The sequence below is a fragment of the Bubalus kerabau genome, chromosome 10 (assembly GCF_029407905.1).
Source record: "Bubalus kerabau isolate K-KA32 ecotype Philippines breed swamp buffalo chromosome 10, PCC_UOA_SB_1v2, whole genome shotgun sequence".
In the NCBI taxonomy this organism is placed as follows: domain Eukaryota; kingdom Metazoa; phylum Chordata; class Mammalia; order Artiodactyla; family Bovidae; genus Bubalus; species Bubalus kerabau.
This window is the reverse complement of record NC_073633.1, coordinates 65,090,349-65,118,217: the sequence shown is the minus strand read 5'-3', so window position 1 is coordinate 65,118,217 and position 27,869 is coordinate 65,090,349. Positions and strand designations below refer to the sequence as shown.

The 27,869-nt window shown below is 39.7% G+C and overlaps 1 protein-coding gene across 11 annotated transcripts in view; it reads right to left on the bottom strand.

Annotated features, from left to right (window-relative positions):
* The window catches only part of ATP8B4 (ATPase phospholipid transporting 8B4 (putative)), a 345,053-nt gene that overhangs the window by 232,489 nt on the left and 84,695 nt on the right, over positions 1-27,869 (bottom strand). For all 11 annotated transcript variants that reach the window (XM_055538002.1, XM_055538000.1, XM_055537998.1 and 8 more), the window contains one exon: positions 10,030-10,088. In XM_055538002.1, coding sequence (XP_055393977.1) covers positions 10,030-10,088 — 59 coding nt within the window. The remainder of the gene's footprint in view (positions 1-10,029; positions 10,089-27,869) is intronic.

Sequence of the window (27,869 nt, the reverse complement as noted above, 5' to 3'; positions counted from 1 at the left end):
TAAGAATCTGCTGTTCACTGCTCCAAAGAACAGTCTTTCACCATTCAAGCCAGAAAATTCTTACAAAGACATACACACATTCTTATAGCTACAACATTCCCTACATGCACATAAATACACAACACACAAATATTTATATATATGGCTCCTTATCAATTCTTAGTATCATTTTTAAGTGATCTCCAGGTCTAACTTTAATGCCTAAATAGTTTACTTTTGTAAGAAACTGCATATAGAATGTCAGATATAAAATTCACTAGTAATCTAGTACTGGTTTTATAATAGTAGACATGAATTTGAGACTAAACTGTTAACACAAATGATTTGATTAATCTTTCAACTACAAAATATAAAATGTGATAGTTATTAACTTTTAATAATATGAATCACAGAAACAAACTGTTTGGTCCAGTAAAGAAAATTACAAAACCGGGTTAAAAACCACCTTGAGACTGTTGGGTTGGTGGTTTTTCCGTTAGCCCCTCAACTGTTTCTGAACTTGCCCAGTATTATCCACATGATTGATTTATGGATTACCTTCATAAACCACTGGCCAACAAAGGAAACTGCAGTTGTAGTTCTTGCTTCACACAGGAGGTTACTTTCCTTCCTGCTCCATCTTTTCATTTCTCAGCCTTAGCTTAATCTAGTCCACCAGAGCTACGCTACAACAGAGCTCCAAAATGCAAACATCAAAATTAGCTTATTTTAACTCTTTTAATTCCAATTACATATTGTTTGAAAACTATTTAAAATTTTATATCATTGCAATGAATAAAGTAAAAGCAAAATAAACAAATGAAGCTAATTATGTGGCTTTACTAGAAAACTTACTTCGTAGAGCAGACAGAACAGAACTAACTTATGAGGATGCTGAAATTATCTCACTCAAACCTGGAAGAAGTAAAAATCAAACTCTTCAAAGTTCTAGAACTTAACTGGATTTTTAAATTTTCTTAATGTACCATTTTAGAACATTTAGAAATAGGAATTTAGAGGCTAAAACAAAAGGTTTAAAACAGATCAACCAAATTAAGGAAACAAAACAAAACAAAAAATTAGACAAATGCTTAGCCAAATAACAGTATTTAAATAAATCAGATGTCAAAATGATGAACTATTTATACTTTTAAAGTCTTGAATCTAGAATGAAAATGAATTTGAGGGATATCCAAAAATTATCTTTTCTCCTACAAGTATTTATAAAACCTCTGTCATGTAGAACATAGAATAATGGACACGGATATTAACAGCACACAAAACAGAAAGCGTTTCAATGTTTGCTAAAAAGTTACTGCTACTATAGTAACTCCCCAATACAAAAAAACTCAACAACCAACAACCAGAAAAGACAGCAAATGCAAGTTACTGGCACTTTCCACAACCAATTCCAACCAGTCACAGTGCCTGGCATCATCCATACTTTTTGGTTGGTACATAAATTGCTTTAATCATCAGGCTTCTTGGTGAGCATCTACAGCATGTTGGCAGTACAACTACGCTGCTCATGAAAAAAAGAAGAGAAAACCAAATGTTCCCAGGATTAAAACAGGACTAGGATGTGTCCCAACATGTAGATATCCCGAGTCTTTCAAAGAAAATGTTTAAAGTTTTACCTTCCCATGGCTTTCTGTACCTAGTCAAAATGTGAGAAAACTGACTCAAAAATCCTTCACTTCATTTCAGTGAGTCTGAAAGCTTAAATACTATTTCTCTTTTTATTCCTTATTATTAACTAAGTAAGCCCTTCTTTTCTGAATGTTTTTTCCCTTGCCCTCTGACTTCCAAAAAAATTAAACTGCTTTCTTCAGGTCCACCAACTGCTTCCATGTGATGTAAAGATATTCTGCTTCAACTTTTACGTTCATGAGCACCTAGCTTCAGATATGGTTACGCACCGCCCTGTACCCCACCCCACCCCAGCTTTCATCTCCCCCTTTCCCTGTTTTCCTCAGCACTCCCCTCTCTAACTGAGTGGGAGTTTCTATCCCTACACCTTTCAGCCATCACTCCTTAACAAGTTCTGTTTTTCTTCTAACTTGAAGTGCCTTCTTCCAATGGATATCCTTAATCTATTACTCTAACCCCACCCAAGTTACATTCCCTATTAACCTGGGCATTTCTGTTTGATTGTCAAATCTACTTAATCCAGAGGGCTACTAAAATCCTCTCTTTGTGACTCCTCAGCCCCTTGAGAGCCTATTACCTCATATTCAAATTCTTTTTTTAAAGTCAGGTCTCACCTACCTGAACTATAATTTCCCTTGACCCATCCCCACCACCAATTAGATCAGTCTTGAGGATTTTTCTCCCATTTCTCGTTTATAACAAGTGGTGGTACATATAAACAAACAAGTCTCAAGTCATTTCCCATTTCCTCTGTTAACACTTCGTCAAACATCTTCACTCACACTGAGCCTTCATTTCCCTTAACACAGGCCGCATCACACAATTAGAATTTAGCATTACCTTTTGGTTATTACCTATTATCAAATTCATTCCTATGTGCTGTTCTTCTCTACTTGAATAGATTACACACGCTCCTTGAAAGTGGAAAGCAGAATCTATATCCCCTTTATAAATAACCCCAGCACTTCCCTGGTGGCTCAGACAGTAAGGAATCCGCCTGCAATGCAGGAGACCCGAGTTCTATCTCTGGGTTGGGAAGATTCCCTGGAGAAGGTAATGGCAACCCACTCCAGTATTCTTGCTTGGGAAATCCCATGGAAAGAGGAGCCTGGCGGGCTATAGTCCAATGAGGTTTCAAAGCAGAATATCTTTAAATTACATGGAAGCAGTTGGTGGACCTGAATAAAGCAGTTTAATTTTTTTGGAAGAAAGCAGTTTAAATTTTTTGGACATGACTGAGCGAAAAACACTTTCACTTTCAGCACTCAACACATTGCCTGTCTTAGCAACAGGGTCTTCTAGCATGCAGTTTGGGGCCCATCTAAAAATACTCTACACATTCCAGTTTCCTCATGTATTTTTACTCCTTTCAGCTTCACATTCTTTTTGTAAATCTCCTCAGAACCTCTTTGGAAAGTAATTAAGTCAATGAACACATGTTGCTAGGTCTAGAGTAGGTACATTGTGAACATACTGAATTTTAAAAATCATTTTTATTTCTATTTTTTAAAAAAGGAGACAATGAAACATTAATTCACCCACACACAGGAACAGAAAGTTTTACTGTTATGTCAGTCTGGTCTGAGAGAAACACAGACACATCATTACAATGTGGGCCTAAAGAGGTCCAGTGACTGTTCAAGTTCACACATCCAGAGTGATGGTGGGCCACAACCTCTGACTCCACTCTTAACCACTTATTCTGAGTTAAGAGAGAAGTGACTATGTAAACACACAAGTCCCAGCCAGTGGGTGGGAGGGAAATGGAAGGGGCTCAGCTGAAGGGCATCTTGGCGATGTCATCGTAGCACTGACCGCTGAGAGTCCGCCATATTGTCACACTGAAGAAACACTTTTTGGAAAACCCAAATGGTTATTGTTTTACCAATCACAAAACTCATAAGAGCAACAAGAGCTTCCATTTAGTAACCATAATATCAACAAGCCATCTCAAGATTCTAAGAATAAATTATGGTGTTCAAACTGACATTTGGGGAAGGAAGGCCTCCTTTAAAAGCATCTAAAACTACTTGGCTAAATTTTCACCAACTTCAAGCCAGGATACTTCCTGAATAGGACCAGTAATTTAGCTCAGGGAAAAAACTCTTTAGAAACTTCCCATCTAACTTTGTGCAAGAAATATTTTCAGATAAAAGCTATAAAGTGTTCAGGTTTACTGGACTATCTGAGTTGGAGGCAGGATAAGTTTCTCAGCACTCAGACAAGTTCCTCCCCCTTCTCAAATTATGTTTGAGTTCAAGAGAATTGAACAGGGATATGTCTGTGCTGACATAAAGAAAAATAACAGGACACAGTGGGAAGCAGTGTTTTCCAATATTTCTTTATTTTTTAATAAAGTCAGAAAATAGCTATAATTAATCTAACACTTTTTTCTGACATTTTTGACATCAACACATTCTAATACAATTACAGCTGTTTTCACTACTCCTACCGTTCACTCCGAACTCCTCCTAACAGGGATCGTGAGTGGCTGTCTGGCTCGCGCTTATGTTTTCCTAACATTTTTAACATTAACATATTTTAATACAACTGTTCTCATTACTTCTATTATTCATTCCTATTATTAACCAAGAAAACTTTGAAGTCCTTTCTAATGAGAAGAATAAGTCTAGTGCTTGGCTCACTCTTCCTCCACCCTGGTCCTGCTTTGTGTTAAGCATCTTGGCAGTCTGAAAGCCCACTTGCAGGTTTATGTTTTCCACCTTTCAGTTTTCACAATATCATGTCTCATTTGCCAATTAATTTTACTTAGAATCATTAACCTTGTCTTTTGTTTGTATTCTAAACCCTTTATCTTTTAAAAGCACTTTTGGTCATTTTTTAAGACTGTTCTATGTTCTATAAATTGCTTTGAAGCTTAAGGGTTTGTTGATAAATTAAGGTTTTTCTAGGTATTGAAATATCTTTTTTCAGCCTTCAGAGAGAAAAGTTTGCTTGGCCAGTCTTTGTGTTTGTGGAAATTATACCATTTATCTGTGCTTTGTGTAAATTTTTACCCCAAGTTCTCATCTACAAATGCTAAGGGTAGGATTTAAGGTCATTCTTAGCCTCACATTTGTAAAATTTTGTATCTCCTTTATCTACCTTTGTCTTCAGAGTATAAAATCTTCACCAGCAGGTATGTAATAAGAGAAGGAGAGGGAATTCAGAGGATTTGTTTGATGGGTTTTCTGTTGTTACTGTTTTTCAAGATTGGTCAAATGAGCAGCAAGGTATCATGGAAATAAACAGGCGTTCAATTTGACCAATCTAAATTAGGATTCTACCTATGAGCTGTGTGACTTCAGACAAATGACTAAATGGGACACCGCTTCATCTCTTAGGGTTTTGTGGAAGATTAGCTATATGTGCAAAGCACCTGGTTCACAACTACACTCATAGTTTTAAGAATATGAGCCATTATCCAGCTCTGTGACCTTGAGTAAACCACCTGAGATCTCTGTGCATCAATGTCTTCATAAATAAGAGTGAGATAAGTAAAGTGCTCCCTTCACAGAGTTGTGAGATGAAATCAGTTTACTATAATAGAATGCTTAGAACCATGTAAGCACTTACATATGTGTAACCTATTATCATTATTAACACTAACTTTGTTACTGTCATCACAGTTAACCATACATCTGTCAATATCCATACTAAGAATATCAGGATTATTTCCTGAACTTATCAAATGCATTGCACAGAGTATTAAGTACTAGCACTTTCATATGGCTTAGTTGGCAGGTTGGAGCGGGGTGTTCTCTACAATCATAGTCATTCACACTGTTAGCCTTCTTGCTTTAGGTGCATCTGCATCTCCATATTGCATTCCCTGCATAATTTGTCAGCAGCTTCTACACCTTTAGTATCACAGACTTGCTAACTTTTTGACATGATATCTGCTACAAAAAGTAACTTCAGCCAATTTCTCACTGTCTTCCTAAGCCATTTTCACTGATATCTTACTTTACCCAGTACTTTATAGGAAATCTAAAATTGACTGTGCATACTTGCCCACAAACATGTTAAAGAAAAAATTCATAAAAAAGGTTTAGCCTAGGATGTGGTACATAGTACACATCCAATATATACTACCTAGTCTTACTGTTATCAAATATTTATATAAATTATTTCATTTAACCCTATGGTAGATAATCCTCTAAGGAAAATGCCCCATTTCACAGGTAAAATTAATGATATGCAGAAAAATAAATATATTGAAATCACAAGTTAGTAAATGAGAAAGAGAGTAAAGGATTCAAACTGTGGTTTATCTTATCCCCAAACACTCTCTCTACTACATTTGAGGAAGCTTCGCCATTTTTTATATACTTTTATACTTTCATATTTTTTATAATTTTCGGTTTATCCCCATCCCCTTTTCAGCCTTTAGGGAAGAATATTACTTCATCAATTATTAAGATCATTCTCGCTGAGATCTGTTCAGTTCAGTTGCTCAGTCATGTCCGACTCCTTGCGACCCTAAGAATCACAGCATGCCAGCCCTCCCTGCCCATCACCAACTGCCAGAGTCCACCCAAACCCATGTCCATCGAGTCGGTGATGCCATCCAACCATCTCATCCTCTGTCGTCCCCTTCTCCTCCTACCCTCAATCTTTCCCAGAATCAGAGTCTTTTCCAATGAGTCAGCTCTTCACATTAGGTGGCCAAAGTTTTGGAGTTTCAGCTTCAACATCAGTCCCTCTAATGAACACCCAGGACTGATTTCCTTTAGGATGTACTGGGTGGATCTCCTTGCAGTCCAAGGGACTCTCAAGAGTCTTCTCCAACACCACAGTTCAAAGGCATCAATTCTTAGGTGCTCAGCTTTCTTCACAGTCCAACTCTCACATCCATACATGACCACAGGAAAAACCATAGCCTTGACCAGACAGACCTTTGTTGGCAAAGTAATGTCTCTGCTTTTTAATATGCTGTCTAGGTTGGTCATAACTTTTCCTTCCAAGCGTCTTTTAACTTCGTCGCTGCAATCACCATCTGCAGTGATTTTGGAGCCCCCCAAAATAAAGTCTGACACTGTTTCCCCATCTATTTCCCATGAAGTGATGGGGCCAGATGCCATGATCTTAGTTTTCTGAATGTTAAGCTTTAAGCCAACTTTTTCACTCTCCTCTTTCACTTTCATCAAGAGGCTCTTTAGTTCCTCTTCACTTTCTGCCATAAGGGTGGTGGCATCTGCATATCTGAGGTTATTGATATTTCTCCCAGCAATCTTGATTCCAGCTTGTGCTTCTTCCAGCCCAGGGTTTCTCATGATGTACTCTGCATATAAATTAAATAAGCAGGGTGACAATATACAGCCTTGACATACTCCTTTTCCTAGTTGGAACCAATCTGTTGTTCCATGTCCAGTTCTAACTGTTGCTTCCTGACCTGCATACAGGTTTCTCAAGAGGCAGGTCAGGTGGTCTGGTATTCCCATCTCTCTCAGAATTTTCCATAGTTTATTGTGATCCACACAGTCAAAGGCTTTGGCATAGTCAATAAAGCAGAAATACATGTTTTTCCGGAACTCTCTTGCTTTTTCAATGATCCAGTGGATGTTGGCAATTTGATCTCTGGTTCCTCTGCCTTTTCTAAAACCAGCTTGAACATCTGGAAGTTCATGGTTCACGTATTGCTGAAGCCTGGCTTGGAGAATTTTAAGCATTACTTTACTAGCGCCTGAGATCTGTACGTTTTTTTAAAAACCCATTTCCATTTGAGGTAATATCCTTTAAAGCTACGCGAGACTGAGCGAAAGGCCCGTGGCTTCTGCCTTTCCTAAAAGGATAGCCCACGTATGAAGTGCTTCAAAATCCTTAAAATCAGATAGATATAGATTCAAATACTATCTCTATAAAGAATAGCTCATGGGGTCACTTTTTGTTATTCTACTTTAATCCATACAATAAGTTTATGAAATCAGTACGCTTATTATCTGTAATTTTTATCTGAATAGACTGAGGCTGAGAAGAGTCCTACAGCTCATGTGTGGCCAGACATCCTATTGGGAGTTCCCAAATCAACACACCATCAGCCAGATCTGGTAGGGACCCTTGTTCACTCTAGGAGGGCCTGGCTTATCCCCTTTGAGCCATGGGAAGGGTCATTAGCCCCGGGACACTCATGTCCCTCTCTGCTCTGCAGCTTCCTTCTCTCAACTCTTGGTGTCATTCTTGGTTTTCCTAGACCTTAATGGGCTTTGTTTTTTCCTTAGTATGTTTAAACTCAGGGATGAAGCTGCCTTATTCCATCTGCTGCAGCTGCAGAATATTGTTCTACTGCCTTGTCACTGTTAAGAAGACCAAGAGAAAACACATACATCTGTGTGCTTCTGTTCAATATCATGCAAGCTCAAGAAAATAAAAACCTCTGTTATCACTGGCATATTATTATTAATAGTAAAAGAAAGATGAAGCAAGCATGGCAAATGGTTACTACCTGTTTAATCTGGGTAGTGGGCACACAGGTGATATATTATTTCCTGTACTTTTCTCTAAGTTTGAAATATTTTATAAATTAAGTAAAAATAACCATAAAGAACACTATCATCTTACAAGTAACATAAAAAATATGGCTTTCTTTATACAGTCACTACTCACAGAATGAAAATACTTCTTACATATTGGAAAAATAAGGATATAGCCAAATATGTAAATGCATGATTACCCAGTAGTAGATTACTGAACTTTTCCCCCAAGGTCTTAAAATATAGACTTCTACTCCTCTTATTTAGGATTTGGTGGTCAAGGCTTTCAAGGGTCATCCTCAAGAGTTAAGGAACTGGCTATAAAATGGATAGAAAGGCATGGGGCCAAGTCTAGTGATGACCAGCCAGGCTAAATGACCAGATGGCAGGAGGCTGAACAGAGTGGAAATAATCACCATGGAGAAAGTCATCCTCCCACTCCCACTCCAGGCTAGAAAGCACATTCATGAGCATTCTGAGAGAGATTCCTTCTCTCATGGGGAGGCTTACTTTAACCAAGTTTATAAAATTAGTGAATAAAATCAGAGTTGCCATATATTATTCTAATGAGAAATCTGTCATAGAGGCAGTGTGCTGTAGAGAATCTCCCTGTAGAGAATCACAAGTTTAGGTAATTAGCACAGCATGAGAAGAGGAGTGGTTAGCTATCTCTGTTGGTATTGAGCTAGAGCCGTCCAATGCTTTCATCTACACATATGGAAATGACCTCCCAAAAGGAACCAAATACTAAAAATAATCCATTGGCCAAAATTCTCTCTCCTCTAGTTAGTTCCTGGATGGACACTGCTAAAGTCTGTCCCATGAAACTCACATTGCTACATCTTAATAGTCATCAAACCCCTCTGTGAATTCAGACTCTGGTTAATGTGCTAGTAACTCAATCATACCAGGTCTTATAGGCTGCATGTCAACTGCAGCATCAATTCTACCAATTATCTTTCTTAGAACTTATCTTAAAAGCCCATGTAGCAACTTAAGTTGAGTTAAGGAAAGAGGAGATTTTAATGAGAGTCGGACACGACTGAAACAACTTAGCAGCAGCAGCATGACATAATTCACAGTGTTCACCAGTGTATCCCAAGTTTCTAGAATAGTGCCAGTCACTTAGTAGATGTTCAATAAATACTTACGTAAATGAAAAAAAAAAAAAAACTTGCTTAAAAAAAAAAAAAAAGGTACTTCAGGGACTTCCCTGGTGGTCTGGTAGCTAAGAATCCACCTGGCAATGCAGGGGACACAGGTTGGATCCCCAGTCAGGGAATTAAGATCCCACATGCCTTGGGGCAACTACTGAACCTGAGCACCACAAGTAGAGAGTCTGTGCACCTCAACAAAAGATCCTGCACGACGCAACAAAGATCCTGTGTGCCCAATAAATATTTTTTTTAAAGTAGTTCAGTACAAGCTTAAAGCCCACACATTTTAAATAATAATTCTCACTGCTCACTTGATAAATACAATCATTCAGGTTGGGGAACTTTCTCCTACATACAATTTTCCACATTCAGCCTGAGTTGCTTAGCGAAAATCCCCAAATGTTATTCATCCCCCATCAGCCACTTTCACCACTTCTATCACAAAGTACTACCATAGAGGCCTATTTTCATAGTATCCTCACATTATTCAAGTGCCCGATGGGCACCAGAATAAACTAAGCATCATTCTTAAGAAGATACTTCATCTTATTCCCATACCAATATGAATACCAATCATTCTTAATGTGTAAAAAAATAAGTGTATAAACATTACTAAAATCTAAATTTATTTTTAAAAATCTGAAACATATGGCACCTTACTATTAAAATGGGCCAACAAAGTTTTTAGTGAAGTCAAAGTTCTAGAAGGTATGAATCCTACTATCTTAAGACCTACCCCAGGTTGTGTGCGGGATATGTGTTTTACTCACTTTGTACAGGAACTTCTCATTATATTCACGGTCATTGGCTTTTACTATCCGTTCCACTTCTAAAGAGAAAGAGAAATCAGGTAAGAAATTAAATTTTCAACCAAAAGAAACATACAAATCATTAAACTAACATCACATAGGTTACTCTGATTGTCATCAAGGTTGCAAGAATTCTTTCTTTTGAAATTTGGAGGGCATTGGTTTTTTTTCCAGCATAAGAGTTGGAACGTGTATCGGAAAAGTCCCCAAATGGAAAGCTGAAGTGTTTTTCATTGTCTTTCTAACGCCAGCCATAAAGCAAAACAGTATGTGTTGCCAATTTCTATATCCCTTTCACTCCATAAAGACCCTTTCTGTTAACTTCAAGTAGTTTCTAAAAAAAGAAGAAGCTATGTCAAATGCCACACTGGAAAGGAAATTTTGTTTTGCTATAGAATTGTAAGACGTAACATAGCCAAACAAAACCATACTGAAGTGGCCTGTGAGGTCACTGACCTTATGGTTATGGAGCCAATGGTAAAATTTCTAAACAACCCATGCATAGTGAGAGGAACTTGACATCTTCAGGACACTGAGACTGGCCCTTAGCTGGAAATGGCCAAAAAAATTAAATCTCTTCGGAAAGCAAATGCAGAATTTCAGCTCAAGGTAGCAACTTATGAAGATCTTGAAGTCATCTCCTCCCCATAGACACACCAAATCAACAGCTATACCTGGAACAAGTTCCTCTGAAAAACACCTAAGAACTAGCTGAGTGATGCCCTTCACATCAGACAAACAAGAGGGAAACCAATCAAAGCAGGTAGGAAAGTCTGAGACACAATCTCAACCCCACACAAAGGAGAAGGGAACTCAAAACCCAGAGCTTCAACCTGAGAAGCGAAGGGTTCATACCCCAACTTTCCAGATAAGTACCTGAGAGACAGCCTCCAAAGCATCCGCTTCAAAGACCAACAGGGCAGGAATATGGCAAACTGAAGCACAGCTCTTTAAAGTGCCTACAGGCAGACTCACCCACCCCAGGGCCCAGCACAGAAGCAGCCTTTTGAAAAGCACCAGAAAAAGACTCCCTTGCTAATTTTAAAACATTGGTCTTAGGGGCAGGGACCTCTGGCATACTCCCCAGAGACGGCAGTTGGTGGGCACAATCTCCCTGCTCTACCTCTGCCTTGCTAATGCAGATGGGTGCCATCTTTTATTTCTTCCTTTATTCTTTTTCTTTTTCTCCTTGTCTTTTTGTTTTCCTATTTCTATTTTCCCTTTTTATCTTCCAATAGGTGCTATCTTCATACTCCACCTTTGCCACACTCCAGAGTTCTAGGATCCCCTGGAGGGGATGTCCAAACACACTTGGTGCCCCAGTTTCTACATCTGATGACCCAGTTTTTTACAGCTGCCACCCAGGGAATACTCCTTGGCCACTTGGCTCTGAAAGTCACAGCCTTGTGTTCCTGGATCCTATGGAACTGTAAAAATCAAAGATTCTGTTCTTGGCAGACTACCATCCTCAGGGCACTGCACAGACAGCTGACTAAAGCACATTCCCAGTCTTTCTGAGAAAGAGAACTACATAAAACCTTGGGCCTGTGGGGCAGGCTTCTGGTCTGGCACTCAGGGGACTACACACAGGCTCCCAGGGAATAGAGGCCAAGGGGCACAATCTTTGCATTCTCTCTATACATCACTCCAGCTCACCAGGATCTTCAGAAAGGAGCTTATCCCTTCTCTGGGGCCCAATTTTTCTGTCTACTGCCAGGGGACAGCTCCTTATCACCGGAAAGTAAGTACAAATAACAAACTAATAGGACCACAAACCCAAAGATTATCATATTGCAGAAATTAAAACTTGTAAAGGGCAAAACAAGCCTTTGACTGTGTGGATCACAGCAAACTGTGGGAAATTCTTAAAGAGATGGGAATAGCAGACCACCTTACCTGCCTCCTGAGAAATCTGTATGCAGGTCAGGAAGCAACAGTTAGAACTGGACATGGAACAACAGGCTGGTTCCAAATGGGAAAAGGAGTATGTCAAGGCTGTATATTGTCACCCTGCTTATTTAACTTATATGCAGAGTACATCATGAGAAATTCTGGGCTGGATAAAGCACAAGCTGGAACCAAGATTGCTGGGAGAAATATCAATAACCTCAGAAATGCAGATGACACCACCCTTATGGCAGAAAGTGAAGAAGAACTAAAGAGCCTCTTGATGAAAGTGAAAGAGGAGAGTGAAAAAGTTGGCTTAAAACTTAACATTCAAAAAACTAAGATCTTGGCATCTGGTCCCATCACTTGATGGCAAATAGATGGGGAAACAATGGAAACCGTGAGAGACTTCATTTTGGGGGGCTCCAAAATCACTGCAGATGGTGACTGCAGCCATGAAATTAAAAGACGCTTGCTCCTGGGAAGAAAAGTTATGACCAACCTAGACAGCCTATTAGAAAGCAAAGACATTACTTTTCCAACAAAGGTCTGTCTAGTCAAAGCTATGGTTTTTCCAGTAGTCATGTATGGATGTAAAAGTTGAACTATAAAGAAAGCTGAGCGCCAAAGAATTGATGCTTTTGAACTGTGGTGTTGAAGAAGACTCTTGAGGGTCTCTTGGACTGCAAGGAGATCCAACCAGTCCATCCTAAAGGAAATCAGTCCTGAATATTCATTGGAAAGACTGATGCTGAAGCTGAAACTCCAATACTTGGCCACCTGATGCGAAGAGCTGACTCATTGGAAAAGACCCTGATGCTGGGAAAGATTGAAGGCAGGAGATGAGGATGATGGAGGATGAAATGGTTGGATGGCATCACTGACTCAATAGACATGAGTTTGAGTAAACTCCGGGAGTTGGTGATGGACAGGGAGGCCTGGCGTGCTGCAGTCCATGGGGTTGCAAAGAGTCGGACATGACTGAGTGACTGAACTGAACTGAACTGAAAGGGCAAAATAAGACAGTGCCCCAGAAACACCAGCAGAGCATGTTTCTATAGTAAGAGTAGCAAATTCCCACTCCATGTTTACTGAACTCAGAGTTGACAAAAGGGTAATAATGGTGGAGCAATGAAAGTGATAGAAGAAAGACCAGTCAAGTAACAAACAGATGTCAGTGTTGGACTCTCCTAGTAACTGACCTGACCATCTCAACCTGGGATTCCCTTAATCCCTCAGCTCTCCACCTAGATAAGTGACAGATTGTAAAAAGTATAGGGATGTGCTAAGAGTTTGGCTTTAGAGAAGGTACACACAACCACAGAGATAAAGGTGACTGGAGAGTAGAAGTAACTTGGAGGCACATATTAGGGATGAGGAAAGGAACAGCAAGAAAGAAACAAAGAGGAGGAGATAAGAAGGAGATAAAGATAAGGGAGATGAACAGGGAAAGAAGGAAGGTAGGAACATGTCTTACCACCTGTACCCTATGTGCCGGGCATCATGATTTATAAGAACTGATTCCTATTTCCCAAAAGTCTAAGAGGAATCTAAATGTCTCTACATCCCCTGTGTTGGCTCAGCTTTCAGGTATGAAGTTCACCTCTGAGGACTGCTCCTGACAAACAGTACCCTGTCTTTGGTTATGATTGGACTCCTAGCATTTGTAGAGTGTTTATTTATCTGTTTGATAGCCACCTACATGACTTCCTTCTTTACCACTGAAAAAAGTCAGTTCCCTGTGTATAACTCTGAAATTGAGAACCCACCAGGAAGCAACCTCTCAAACAACCGCCCTCTGAAAGAACGATTTCAAACTCTGACTGTAAAAGCATCATCCTCTCTTTCTTGCTGATTCTCCAACAAAGAGCAAAAATATCAAAGCCCAAAATGAAGTTTTGGAGGCTAAGGAGACTTAAAAACTTAAAAAGCTAGATGATGTTTTTATTCCCCACATCAACCCAGGCATAGTAAAACTGCTGACAGGAAAACAACTGATGTTACTGGCCCACTGGCATCCTGTATGTAATTTCCAGATTAGCTGTAAATTAAAAATCAGATGTGCTACTCTGCTCAGTGTTATATGGCAGCCTGGATGGGAGGGGGATTTGGGAGAGAATGGATACATGTATATGTATGGCTGTCCACTTGAAACTTTCACAACATTGTTAATTAGCTATACATCAATATAAAAGAAAACATTAAAAAATCAAATGTGCTCATATTAACTGGCTTTAGTTTAGATCATATACCTTCAGTTGATGATCATTTTTAAATTACACATTTGTATGAAGCACATCCAAGCACAGAATTCTATAGTTCTGTGTCTAGTTTTGCTTACTCTAAATATCCTATCCAGTGTCTCCATGAAACTACGCTCCCTAAGGACTGAAAACAGCCATTTTCCAAAGTGGCCAAAGGAGTAATTTCTGTGCTGGGAAATTTTGGATCTTCTCCCTAGTGCTCACACTGCTCTTGCCCCTGGAGACTTTGTTAGAGCCAGGAGGTCCTCTCCTCTATTTATATCTGTGTGCTCACTTGGTAGCTCAGTTATGTCCAACTCTTTGTGACCTCCCTGGACTGTAGCCTGCCAGGCTCCTCTGTCCATGGAGTTTTCCAGGCAAAAAATATTGGAGTGGGTTGCCATTTCCTTCTCCAGGGGGTCTTCCCAACCCAGGGATCAAACCTGTATCTCTAGAGTCTCCTGAAATGACAGGAAAATTCTTTACCATTGTGCCACTTGGGAAGTCCCTATTTATTTTTAAATTCATCTTATTAAGTCTTCATCTTTACTTCTATACTTTCAGTAAGCATTTTCTTTCTGAACTGAGTCTTCATGAAAAAAATTCTGGCAGATTTTCATCCATTCCTTAAGCCCTGCAAAATTCTGGCTTTGGATCTAAATTTCTAGTTTTCTGCCTTTTACCTTTTTATGCTAGGCCTGAATTGTCTTTGTAGGAATTGACATTCTTCCATGTACTACAACAGTATGTGAGGGGATATAAACCCCTGTTGGCAATTAGTCACATCCTGCCAAGAACAAGAAGCCGAGACCGAATTCCCCATAAACAATGCCCACTGAGAACTGCTCAGAGGTTCAATGACTTAACGCCTGCCACTTCATAAGCATCCTTCGAAATGGGAGAGTAATATAAGGAAAGTGTTCACCAAGGGATTTATCATTTACCAAGGTAAGCTCATTCCTGCACAACTGGTGTCACTAAATGTGTCTGGTTCCAAAAAGAAGCAAAGTGATACACATGGATTATAGAATATAGTAAGCTAGCATATGTTCACAGTGAAATGAAAGAGCTCACTGTTCAAGATAACATGTCCTTCTATTTCCCTTTCCTCTCAGGTCCCACTGAAATGACAGAAAATATTTTTCTAAAGAATAAAAACATAACAATGTTAGAAAATAAGAATGTGAGTTAGCAGAGGCTCATATATTTTAAAGACAGTCTAGAAAATAAAATAGAAATCAGATGGAATCAAGTTGCCCCAAAAAAGAAAAAGATAGGAACAATGCTAGCCAAAAGAATTAGAAGAGTGGTCTTTCACAATGGTGCTCCAGACAAGTTCCAAATTCAGCCAATAAATACAAAGATTGAGAGTGTGCTGTAGTTATGCCTATTAGCTTGGCAAAATGATTAATAGGGTAGCCTTTTACTCTAAGGGGTGTCCCAGTTTGGGAATATTTCCCTAGTGGTCCAATGGTTAAGAATCTGCCTTCCAATGCAGGGGACATAGGGCTGACCCCTGATCAGGGAACTAATATTCCACATGCCACAGTGCAACTAAGTCCATGTGCCACAACAAGAGAGAAGCCCACTCGCCTCAAGGAAAGGTCACATGTGTCACAATGAAGACCCCACATGCTGTAACTAAGACCTGAGGCAGCCAAATAAATAATGATAATTTTTTAAGTGTCCCATGTTTGGAACATAAGTTATCTGATACCCTTAGTTTTAGAGCATTATCAAAATAATTAAATTGTAATTGAGCCAGTTGGGCCCTCTTACACACACTGCCCTCACCCATTGAAGAGAGCAGGCAACATGCTGAGGGAGGAAACTAAGAGTGGGTGTTCAGGCCTAAAAGAGAAGCAGCTGCAAACTCCACATCACCTACAGCTGACTTATGCCCTAGTAAAACCTGCCTTCCTGGGGTAATTGTGGTGTTTGCCAGATTGCCTGACTATACCACAACACTACAGAATGATTCTCTCTGCTCCTCCCAAATTCAAATGTTGAGACTTAATCCCTGATATGATAATATTTGAAAGCTTTTGGAAGGTAATTAGGTCATGAGGGTGGAGCCCCCACAAATGGGATTAGTGCCCTTATAAAAGAGGCCCCACTGAATCCTCCTACACTTTTAGTAAGAATGTAAATTGATGCAGCCACTATGAAGAACAGTAGGAATGTCCCTTAAAAACTAAAAATTGATCTACCATATGATCCAGCAATCCTACTCCTAGGCATATACCTGGAGAAAACTATAATTTGAAAAGATACATGCACCCCATTGTTCCTTGCAGCACTATTTACAATAGTCAGGACATGGAAGCAACCTAAATCTTTATCAACAGGAATAAAGAAGATGTGGTACATATATACAATGGAATATAACTCAGTCATAAAAACAAACAAAATAATGCCATTTGCAGCAACATGGATGAACCCAGAGATTGTCATACTGAAAGAAGTTAGGCACAGAAAGACAAATATCATAGATTGTTTATATGTAGAATCTAAAAAAAAGGTACAAATGAACTTATCTACAAAACAGAAGTACAGTCACAGATGTAGAAAACCAACTACGGTCACCAAGAGGTAAAGGAGGGGGGAATAAATTACAAGTTTGGGATTGACATATACACACTGATATATATATGTATATGTGTGTGTGTGTGTATGTGTGTGTGTGTGTATATATATATATATATATATATATGCTGCTAAGTCACTTCAGTCGTGTCCAACTCTGTGTGACCCCACAGATGGCAGCCCACCAGGCTCCCCCGTCCCTGGGATTCTCCAGGTAATAACACTGCAGTGGGTTGCCATTTCCTTCTCCAATGCATGAAAGTAAAAAGTAAAAGTGAAGTCGTTCAGTCGTGTCTGACTCTTCATGACCCCATGGACTGCACCCACCAGGCTCCCTCGTCCATGGGATTCTACAGGCAAGAGTACTACAGTGGGTTGCCATTGCCTTCTCCATATATATATATATATATATATATATATATATATATATATAATAGATAACTAAAAGAACCTACTCTACAGCACAGGGAACTCTATTCCACACTCTGTAACAGCCTATATGGGAAAGAATCCAAAAAGAAAAGAGTGGATACACATATCAGATCAGTGGCTCAGTCGTGTCCAACTCTTTGCGACCCCATGAATCGCAGCACGCCAGGCCTCCCTGTTCATCACCATCTCCTGGAGTTCACTCAAACTCACGTCCATCGAGTCGGTGATGCCATCCAGCCATCTTACCCTCTGTCGTCCCCTTCTCCTCCTGCCCCCAATCCCTCCCAGCATCAGAGTCTTTTCCAATGAGTCAACTCTTCACATGAGGTGGCCAAAGTACTGGAGTTTCAGCTATAGCATCATTCCTTCCAGGGAATACCCAGGACTGATCTCCTTTAGGATGGACTGGTTGGATCTCCTTGCAGTCAAAGGGACTCTCAAGAGTCTTCTCCAACACCACAGTTCAAAAGCATAAATTCTTGGGCGCTCAGCTTTCTTCACAGTCCAACTCTCGCATCCATATATGACCACAGGAAAAACCATAGCCTTGACCAGACGGACCTTTGTTGGCAAAGTAATGTCTCTGCTTTTGAATATGCTATCTAGGTTAGTCATAACTTTTCCTCCAAGAAGTCTTTTAATTTCATGGCTGCAGTCACCATCTGCAGTGATTTTGGAGCCCAAGAAAATAAAAGTCTGATACTATTTCCACTGTTTCCCCATCTATTTCCCATGAAGTGATGGGACCAGATGCCATGATCTTCATTTTCTGAATGTTGAGCTTTAAGCCAACTTTTTCACTCTCCTCTTTCACTCTCATCAAGAGGCTTTTGAGTTCCTCTTCACCTTCTGCCATAAGGGTGGTATCATCTGCATATCTGAGGTTATTGATATTTCCCCCGGCGATCTTGATTCCAGCTTGTGCTTCTTCCAGCCCAGCATTTCTCATGATGTACTCTGAATATAAGTTAAATAAGCAGGGTGACTATATTTATATATGAATCAGCAAACTGAAATGGACTGGAATGGGTGAATTTAACTCAGATGACCATTATATCTACTACTGCGGGCAGGAATCCCTCAGAAGAAATGGAGTGGCCATCATGGTCAATAAAAGAGTCCAAAACGCAGTACTTGGATGCAATCTCAAAAATGACACAATGATCTCTGTTCATTTCCAAGGCAAACCATTCAATATCACAGTAATCCAAGTCCATGCCCCAACCAGTAACACTGAAGAAGCTGAAGTTGAATGGTTCTATGAAGACCTACAAGACCTTTTAGAACTAACACCCAAAAAAGATGTCCTTTTCATTATAGGGGACTGGAATGCAAAAGTAGGAAGTCAACAAACACCTGGAGTAACAGGCAAATTTGGCCTTGGAATACGGAATGAAGCAGGGCAAAGACTAATAGAGATTTGCCAAGAAAATGCACTGGTCATAACAAACACCCTCTTCCAACAACACAAGAGAAGACTCTATACATGGACATCACCAGATGGTCAACACCGAAATCAGATTGATTATATTCTTTGCAGCCAAAGATGGAGAAGCTCTATACAGTCAGCAAAAACAAGACAAGGAGCTGACTGTGGCTCAGATCATGAACTCCTTATTGCCAAATTCAGACTTAAATTGAAGAAAGTAGGGAAAACCACTAGACCATTCAGGTATGACCTAAATCAAATCCCTTATGATTATACAGTGGAAGTGAGAAACAGATCTAAGGGCCTAGATCTGATAGTTAGAGTGCCTGATGAACTATGGATGAGGTTCGTGACATTGTACAGGAGACAGGGATCAAGACCATCCCCATGGAAAAGAAATGCAAAAAAGTAAAATGGCTGTCTGGGGAGGCCTTACAAATAGCTGTGAAAAGAAGTAAAGCGAAAAGCAAAGGAGAAAAGGAAAGATATAAACATCTGAATGCAGAGTTCCAAAGAATAGCAAGAAGAGATAAGAGAGCCTTCTTCAGTGATCAATGTAAAGAAATAGAGGAAAACAACAGAATGGGAAAGACTAGGGATCTCTTCAAGAAAATCAGAGATACCAAAGGAACATTTCATGCAAAGATGGGCTCGATAAAGGACAGAATGGTATGGATCTAACAGAAGCAGAAGATATTAAGAAGAGATGGCAAGAATACACAGAAGAGCTGTACAAAAAATTTCTTCATGTCCCAGATAATCACGATGGTGTGATCACTGACCTAGAGCCAGACATCCTGGAATGTGAAGTCCAGTGGGCCTTAGAAAACATCACTACAAACAAAGCTAGTGGAGGTGATGGAATTCCAGTTGGGCTATTCCAAATCCTGAAAGATGATGCTGTGAAAGTGCTGCACTCAATATGCCAGCAAATTTGGAAAACTCAGCAGTGGCCACAGGACTCGAAAAGGTCAGTTTTCATTCCAATCCCAAAGAAAGGCAATGCCAAAGAATGCTCAAACTACCGCACAATTGCACTCATCTCACACGCTAGTAAAGTAATGCTCAAAATTCTCCAAGCCAAGCTTCAGCAATATGTGAACCGTGAACTTCCTGATGTTCAAGCTGGTTTCAGAAAAGGCAGAGGAACCAGAGATCAAATTGCCAACATCCGCTGGATCATCGAAAAAGCAAGCGAGTTCCAGAAAAGCATCTTATTCTGCTTTATTGACTATGCCAAAGCCTTTGACTGTGTGGATCACAATAAACTGTGGAAAATTCTGAGAGAGATGGGAATACCAGACCACCTGATCTGCCTCTTGAGAAATTTATATGCAGGTCAGGAAGCAACAGCTAGAACTGGACATGGAACAACAGACTGGTTCCAAATAGGAAAAGGAGTTCGTCAAGGCTGTATATTGTCACCCTGCTTATTTAACTTATATGCAGAGTACATCATGAGAAACGCTGGACTGGAAGAAACACAAGCTGGAATCAAGATTGCCAGGAGAAATATCAATAACCTCAGATATGCAGATGACACCACCCTTATGGCAGAAAGTGAAGAGGAACTAAAAAGCCTCTTGATGAAAGTGAAAGTGGAGAGTGAAAAAGTTGGCTTAAAGCTCAACATTCAGAAAACAAAGATCATGGCATCCGGTCCCATCACTTCATGGGAAATAGATGGGGAAACAGTGGAAACAGTGTCAGACTTTATTTTTCTGGGCTCCAAAATCACTGCAGATGGTGACTGCAGCCATGAAATTAAAAGACGCTTACTCCTTGGAAGGAAAGTTATGACCAACCTAGATAGCATATTCAAAAGCAGAGACATTACTTTGTGAACAAAGGTTCGTCTAGTCAAGGCTATGGTTTTTCCTGTGGTCATGTATGGATGTGAGAGTTGGACTGTGAAGAAGGCTGAGCGCCGAAGAATTGATGCTTTTGAACTGTGGTGTTGGAGAAGACTCTTGAGAGTCCCTTGGACTGCAAGGAGATCCAACCAGTCCATTCTGAAGGAGATCAGCCCTGGGTGTTCTTTGGAAGGAATGATGCTAAAGCTGAAACTCCAGTACTTTGGCCACCTCATGCGAAGATTGACTCAATGGAAAAGACTCTGATGCTGGGAGGGATTGGGGGCAGGAGGAGAAGGGGACGACAGAGGATGAGATGGCTGGATGGCATCACTGACTCGATGGACGTGAGTCTGAGTGAACTCCGGGATTTGGTGATGGACAGGGAGGCCTGGCGTGCTGCGATTCATGGGGTCGCAAAGAGTCGGACACGACTGAGAGACTGATCTGATCTGATCAGATATATACACAGCTGATTCACTCTGCTGTACACCTAAAACTAACATAGCATTGTAAATCAACTACACCCCAATAAAAGGTTTAAAAAAAAAAAAAAAGAAAAGAGGCCCTAGAGAGTTCCTTTGCCCCTTCCATTATGTGAAGACAGAAGGAAGACAACTATCTATGACCTAGGAAGCATGCTTTCATCAGCCCCCATATCTGCCAATACCTTGATCGTAGACTTCCCAGTATCAAGAACTGTGAGAAATAAATTTATGTTGAGCCACCCAGTCCATGTATTCTGTTATTACAAACAGAACAGACTAAGACACACAGTAAAACTTCTATGTGAGCTGACTCTATCACTGGACCTCGTATTTAAAGGAGAGGACTGACAGGAAAGAGACTTTGAAACCACACTAATCCATCTAGTCCTTCATTTGTAAATACAGACCAGCAACCATAAGTCAAGTAAGACATCTGAGAGAAACCAAGAACACAAAACAGAAGATTCCAAGGGGAAGAGATAATGCTGAAAACAGGTGGGGGAAGGGGGTTGTTTTTGTTTTTAATTCTAATTAGTACCTTGAAGATATTCAAGAAGACATGGCGCCCATGAAACAAGAGCAAGCTAATAGGAACAAAGAAAATACAGGACAAGAGAAAGCTCCTGGAAATTAAAAATATTTAATGCACAAACTGTATAACAGGAAAGACAGAATGAAAACTAAGACTGAAGAAATCTCTTAAAATATATATGAAAATGACAAAAATGAAATGTGAACAAAAAAAACCACTTGGGAGAAAAAACATAAAGAATGGGTGGGAGGAAATAAATAGAAGAAAATTTCTCTGTACGAGAATAAGACAGCTCTTCAAAGCAAAAGGGCCATCAAGTGGCAATCAGGATGAATGAACATGAACCTACAAATATTCATAAAATTTTGAATTCTAAAAATAAAGAGAAAAACATTAAAAACTTACAGAAGGAAAGAGGTTTTCCTCCAGAAAGTAGTCTTACTCCACTAGGAAAAAAATGGGTAGCCTCAGAGTTACAAGAACTAGACCAACATGAAATTTCTCATCAGCAACAAGGATGATAGAAAACACAGGAGTGATGCCTTCCAGTTTTAAGGAAAATATTTTGAACTTAAAATTCTATACCCAGTAAAATAATCAATCATGAAGGGACAATAAAAACATCTTTAAACATGCAAGAGCATTTACACACAAGATGTCTCCAAAATAACTACAAGAATGTACAAGAAGAATAACGGTTTAAGTATTGAAAGTAAAGTTGAGTGGAGGAAAAAATGAAAGGATAATGAGCAGCTAGAGTCCATAATGAAAATAAAAATGCCTGACATGATGACCCACACATCTGTTCCAGGTGGACCACCAACTCTACAGAAAAAAGGAAGGCATGGCTAGTAGTAGTAGTGTTAGTCGCTCAGTCGTGTCCAACTCTTTGTGATCCCATGAACTGTAGACCTCCAGTCTCCTCTCCAAGGGATTCTACAGTAGGCAAGAATACTGGAGTGGACTGCCATTCCCTTTTCCAGAGGATCTTCCCAACCCACAGATCAAACCCAGGTTTGATCTGCATTGCCGGCAAGATTCTTACTGTTTGAGCTACAGGGAAGACCTTAAAAGGTAAAATAAACCAATTTCTTTGGGAAAGGACAATTATGTATTAGCTCTTGGCTAAAACAATAATTTCTCTAAGAACTCCCCATAAAGTAGTCATTGTTTGATATAAAGAACATAAAGCGAGGACTTCCCTAGTGTCTCAGTGGTAAAGAATCCACCTCCCATTGCAGGAAACACGAATTTGATCCTTGATTCAGGAAGCCCCACGTGCGGTGGAGCAGCTAAATCTAGGCACCACAACTGTTGAACCTGCACTCTAGAACCTGGGAACCACAACTACTGAAGTTTGCATGCCCTAGAGCCTGTGCTGCACAACAAAAGAAGCCACTGCAAGGAGAAGCCCACACACCCCAACTAGAGTAGCCCCCACCAGCAGCGACTCGAGAAAAGCCCGAGCAACAACAAAGACCCAGAACAATCAAACATAAATAAAGTGTTTTTTTGAAAAGAACATAGAGTGAGATTTTTAGAACTGTGTTTTATAATAAGCCTAGGGATATCTCAAATACAATCCCAAGAGCCCAACAAGAGTTTCTGTGGGCCCAACATTCTGTAATTTCTAAGGCCAAACATCAGTTCTCTGGCTGAAGTGATGAAATTCAAAATGTATTTCAGGTTATTTAAATGAGCAAATGAACTTCATGTCCTTTGAGCAATCATCTTAATTATTATTCCTCTCTGGTGAAGTACAAGTCAAGAGTCGTCACTTCTGTTCCTTAAACCTAAAGTAAGAAACTGACTTCAAGAAAGAGATGAAGAAAAATGTATATAAACATGCTTTACAAAGTATGTGAAGATGTGAGAGGGGCAACAGAGACTTGACTCTTCAAGGGAAATTATAAAAATGCCTCTCAAAAGTGTTTACCTGACCCTAAGCCCCCACCCTGTTGCCCCAGGGGACGTTAACTCCCCTGTAGGTCCTAGCTATACTTATATGGCCAAGCGGACAACCATGGAGAAAGCGAAAAAAACATGCAAGGCTGTATGATGATTGTGGTTGGCCCCTTTCACCATAAAAAGAACTTAAATTTTCATTTTATTACTGCATTTGTATAAAGAAAAATATATTACTATTCTATAATAAAACATTTTTATAGATTTAAAAAATTATTCCTCTCAACTGCACTTGTGCTAAACACTAAATGACTATAAGGTTGAGATTGAACTTCCTAGGAAATACCTGGAAAACTGCTACTCTGTGTTGCTAGCTGAGTATAGATGTATAAGGCAGAAGAGCAAGCTGGTAACAGTGTTAACATTCTTTTGTGACAGCTGAGGAGCCCACCAAAGACATGTGCTTGGATAGGAAGCCATCCTTCACCATTTCAGTGGGCAAGACAATAGCCATTAGCAGAAGCAAAATTATCTTAGACATTGTTTTTAATCTGCTGCAGAAGAGAGGCAAAAGAGGTCATTAAACCCTCAAAGTCCTTCTTCATACAGGGTGCTGGAAATAGACTTCACTCTTCAAATCTCAGGAAGGCCAAAATAATTTGTTTGCCTCAAACAAAATATCAATGAAGCACTCATGGAATGCTTATCTTTGAGCCATGTGCTTCCTGTTACGTAGAGAAGATAACTAACTGAGGCTACCCCATCTATTTTATGAAATGATTATAAATCAGTTAAATGTTAGGGAACATTTATTAAAAAAGAGTAACCTGAGTTTCGGAATATGACCTGGAGGAACCCCCTCCCTCCCTGAAATAATTTTCTCATAGGGCTGACAGTTTGTTTGACTCAGTTTCAGACAATAAAACCATATCCATTTATGTATTATGCATACTTGCCTTTCCTTACAGAAGGAGGAGATGCACCTAGAAAATCCCAAAAATGTTATCAGATCACTAAGACATAAGTTTAAAAGATGGGAGGGACCTAAGACTACTCTGCTGGAAATTTCTAATTGTAAGCACAATGCTGTTCTCATGTTAGCAAGAGGTTTTAGACCCATAAATATGAGGTTGATAATGTGGACTTCCTTCATGGTCCAGTGGCTAAGACTCCACACTTTCAATGCATGGGGCCCAGGTTCAATTCCTACTTGGGGAACTGGACCCCACATGCTACAAGTAAAGATCCTGCATGCCACAACTAAGAACCTGAGTGCCACAACTAAGACCCAGCGCAGCCAAATAAATAATTTTTTAAATGAGTTTGATGAAGGAGCCCTCAGAAGAAGCCAAGATAGTGAAGCAAGAGACTTGAGATCTCCTTCCACCAGATCATCTGTGTGAGCACTTTTAACTCAGGAAACTCTCCTTACCCATGCTTCCTCAGTAATAGAATGCCACATTATGGGGCCATCATTAAGTGAGAAAATGTTTGCAAAGCACTTTATAAACAGAAAAATACTCAAAAATGACTTTTTTTAATGAAAAAAATAACAGGTGAAAAAGAGGAAATCATCTAAGTTCATATAGTCAATGTCACTATTATTACTATAACTGAAGAGGGTCTGAAGTAATTTTCTGAATATTTTCAGTAGAAATTGGCAAATACCCATTGATTCTATGCTAGGTTATTGAAGGCAACACCCACTTCCTAATCTGGGCTCTTCTCTCTCATAACATAATAAATTACACATTATCCAGCTTCAACTTTCAGGAGACAAGAGAAGACAGGTCACTTAAACATTTTTTTTTTTCTTTTTTGGATGAGTTTGTCTCTGAACAATGCATATTGTCTCCAAACAATGTCAATGTGACCTTAGTGTTTAAAACTAGTTAGTAAATGTAGCAATTCTGTTAACAAGACTAAGAGTAAGGGGAAGATTTAGGAGGTTTCCATTGGGCCCATGAGTGATCACAGCAACTATGAGCCCATAATTAACGAGCATACTGTCTTTCTTCATTTAACTCCAGAGCATTTTGTCCTTCACCAAATGCGGCTCAGAGGACAGTGTCTAGGCAGTTGGCTTTAGCTCCCCCAAACCATGAAATGAGGAAGCACCATGGAGAATTTGGGGGTGTCCCTATAAAATCCTGATAGCACAGACTAATATTTCCTCATGAAGGCTGGTCCCAGTCCAGAAGTTGAAGAATGTCTCCAAACATGGAGTGTCACTTGAGGTTTGAGGGTTGTAGGATTTGGGGTTGGGCAAAAATTCCCTCAAGCCAAAATAATAACTTAAGCTTTTTCCCTTCTTAATGTTCTTTCATTCTTCACAATCTGGCCTGTGTGGTTGGGAGCCAAAGTAATTCATTAAAGACAAGAGGAAAGAAAAATGAGCAGGGCAAGGTTTTAAAGACAATAAAAATAAAAATAATAAAAAAAAGAGTTCCCCAGCCTTCAAGATTTCCTGATTTTACTCCAAGAGTACATTCCGATACAACTGAAAAATGTGTATTCCGAATCAGGGTTTTCTACTGAAACTCAGTGGTGACCTGCATCTGTGAGGATTTGTTGACATTTAAAAAGCAAACGAACAGGAGAATTGAGGCAAAAAAAAATCCTTCCATGATTTTTTAAAATTCTTGTGCTCTCAAAAGAGCTTGGAAACAAAGTTAGGGGAGTCAACAAATGCTAAAGGGCCCTGGGATTGTTTTCCTCTGGGTTGAGCCAATTTGCTTATCAGGTCCAGATATTTGGAAAACTTGATTTATTGAGAGATTTGTTCCTCTCATGACTTCCTACAGCTTCACAAAGAAATAGAAAAATATTTTACTAATTCATTTCTCCTCGAGCATACATGAATTATACTATACACATTACAAGTTAAATCGACAGAATCTTCCCATGAGCCTCACCATGTGGCTTTCTTCTCTAAGTACAGATTCACAACTGGAGATTTAAGACTTCACTGTAATACAGTGAAAAGAATAACAGCTAATGTGTACTGAGCACTCCTTAAAAGTTAGATGCTGTATGAAGCATTTCACATGCATTAACCCTCACAACAATCCTATTAGGTACTCACTGTTATTAACACCACTTTACAAGTAAGAAAAATAAAGGCCTAGCACAATTATGTAATAGAATCTGATTTCAAACACTGACTGTAAAAGGAGCTTGGAAGAGATTCTAAGGAGATGGTGGGTGGTACCATGCAGAAATGATTAGAGAACTGCACATTAATGTACCCACGCCTGTGTCCAGAGGTCAAAGACAGGAAGATGAGACCTCTCTCAACAAAAGTGATCCTCCAGGGGACTTTCCTGTGGTTCAGTGATTAAGGCTTCCTGCTGCCAATGCAGGGGTGTGGGTTCAATCCCTGGTTGGGGAACTAAGATCTCACATGCCCTGGGGCACAGCCAAAAGATTTTGTTTTCAAAGTGATACTCCAGGATGTACTTCAAAACACAGACTCCCTCTCAGTCAAACCTGGGGCCCTGTGACTCCTTACATTTCACTGCTTCCAGGCTTCTCTCTGCTTCACAGTGGAGTACCACCTCCCTCTCCCAGAGAACCTGACTGACCTCTCACTGGAGGCTTTCCCAAACCCCTGTCCAAAACTTGTTTTCTTACCAACCTTTTTCTTATGGATACAATACTAGAAAACTGGATTTTTATCTACATTCTCTTACAATTTGATTATCTACAGCAAAAACTATATTGTTATGAACTATGCCAGGATCAGAATATTTCCTATACAGATAACAAATAGCTATATTTTCCCACAGCCTATCCATTCAAAAAAAAAAAAAAATCGGAATCTACCCCAAGGATTACAAGAGCCTAGAAAAAGCTGAAGGACATTTAATTTCCCTTTGTGAGACACAGTCCAACTATTCAAGGGAAATCAAGCCACCTGTCACAAAGTGAGAGGAAAGAACCCCATGTGGGAAAGACAGAGATGTGAGAAGGAAACCCGAGGAGGGCTCTTATCTGCTTCACACCCCAGGGCTTACACAGGAAGCTGTGTTTCTCAGAGCTTGTGTTTGTCATTTTGAGACGTGTAGGGCTATAAACTGAGTTTCTTTAGTACATACTAGTTTCTGAGCCTTAATTTCTGAAACCATTTGGCAAATAAAATCTGATGGAGCCAAGACTAAGTGATTTATTGCCGAAATATTTACTGAACTCCTTTGAGTTCAGTAAATATTGAGTAAAGGCTCTATTCTAGATAGTGAAGGAAAAATAAGTAAGCCAGCCATCATGTTCAAAGGTCATGTAAATGTGCACAGCAACGAAGTGGAAGAGAGGCCTAGAGGGCCACAGAAAGCAGAGTAAAGGAAAGTCAAGTCCAGGTGGGGGGTCAAAGTCATTCCCACCTATCCTGGGAAGCTCTGAAGGGAACTTAGGTGAATACAAACTGTGGAGTGTGGTAGGTTGGACCCT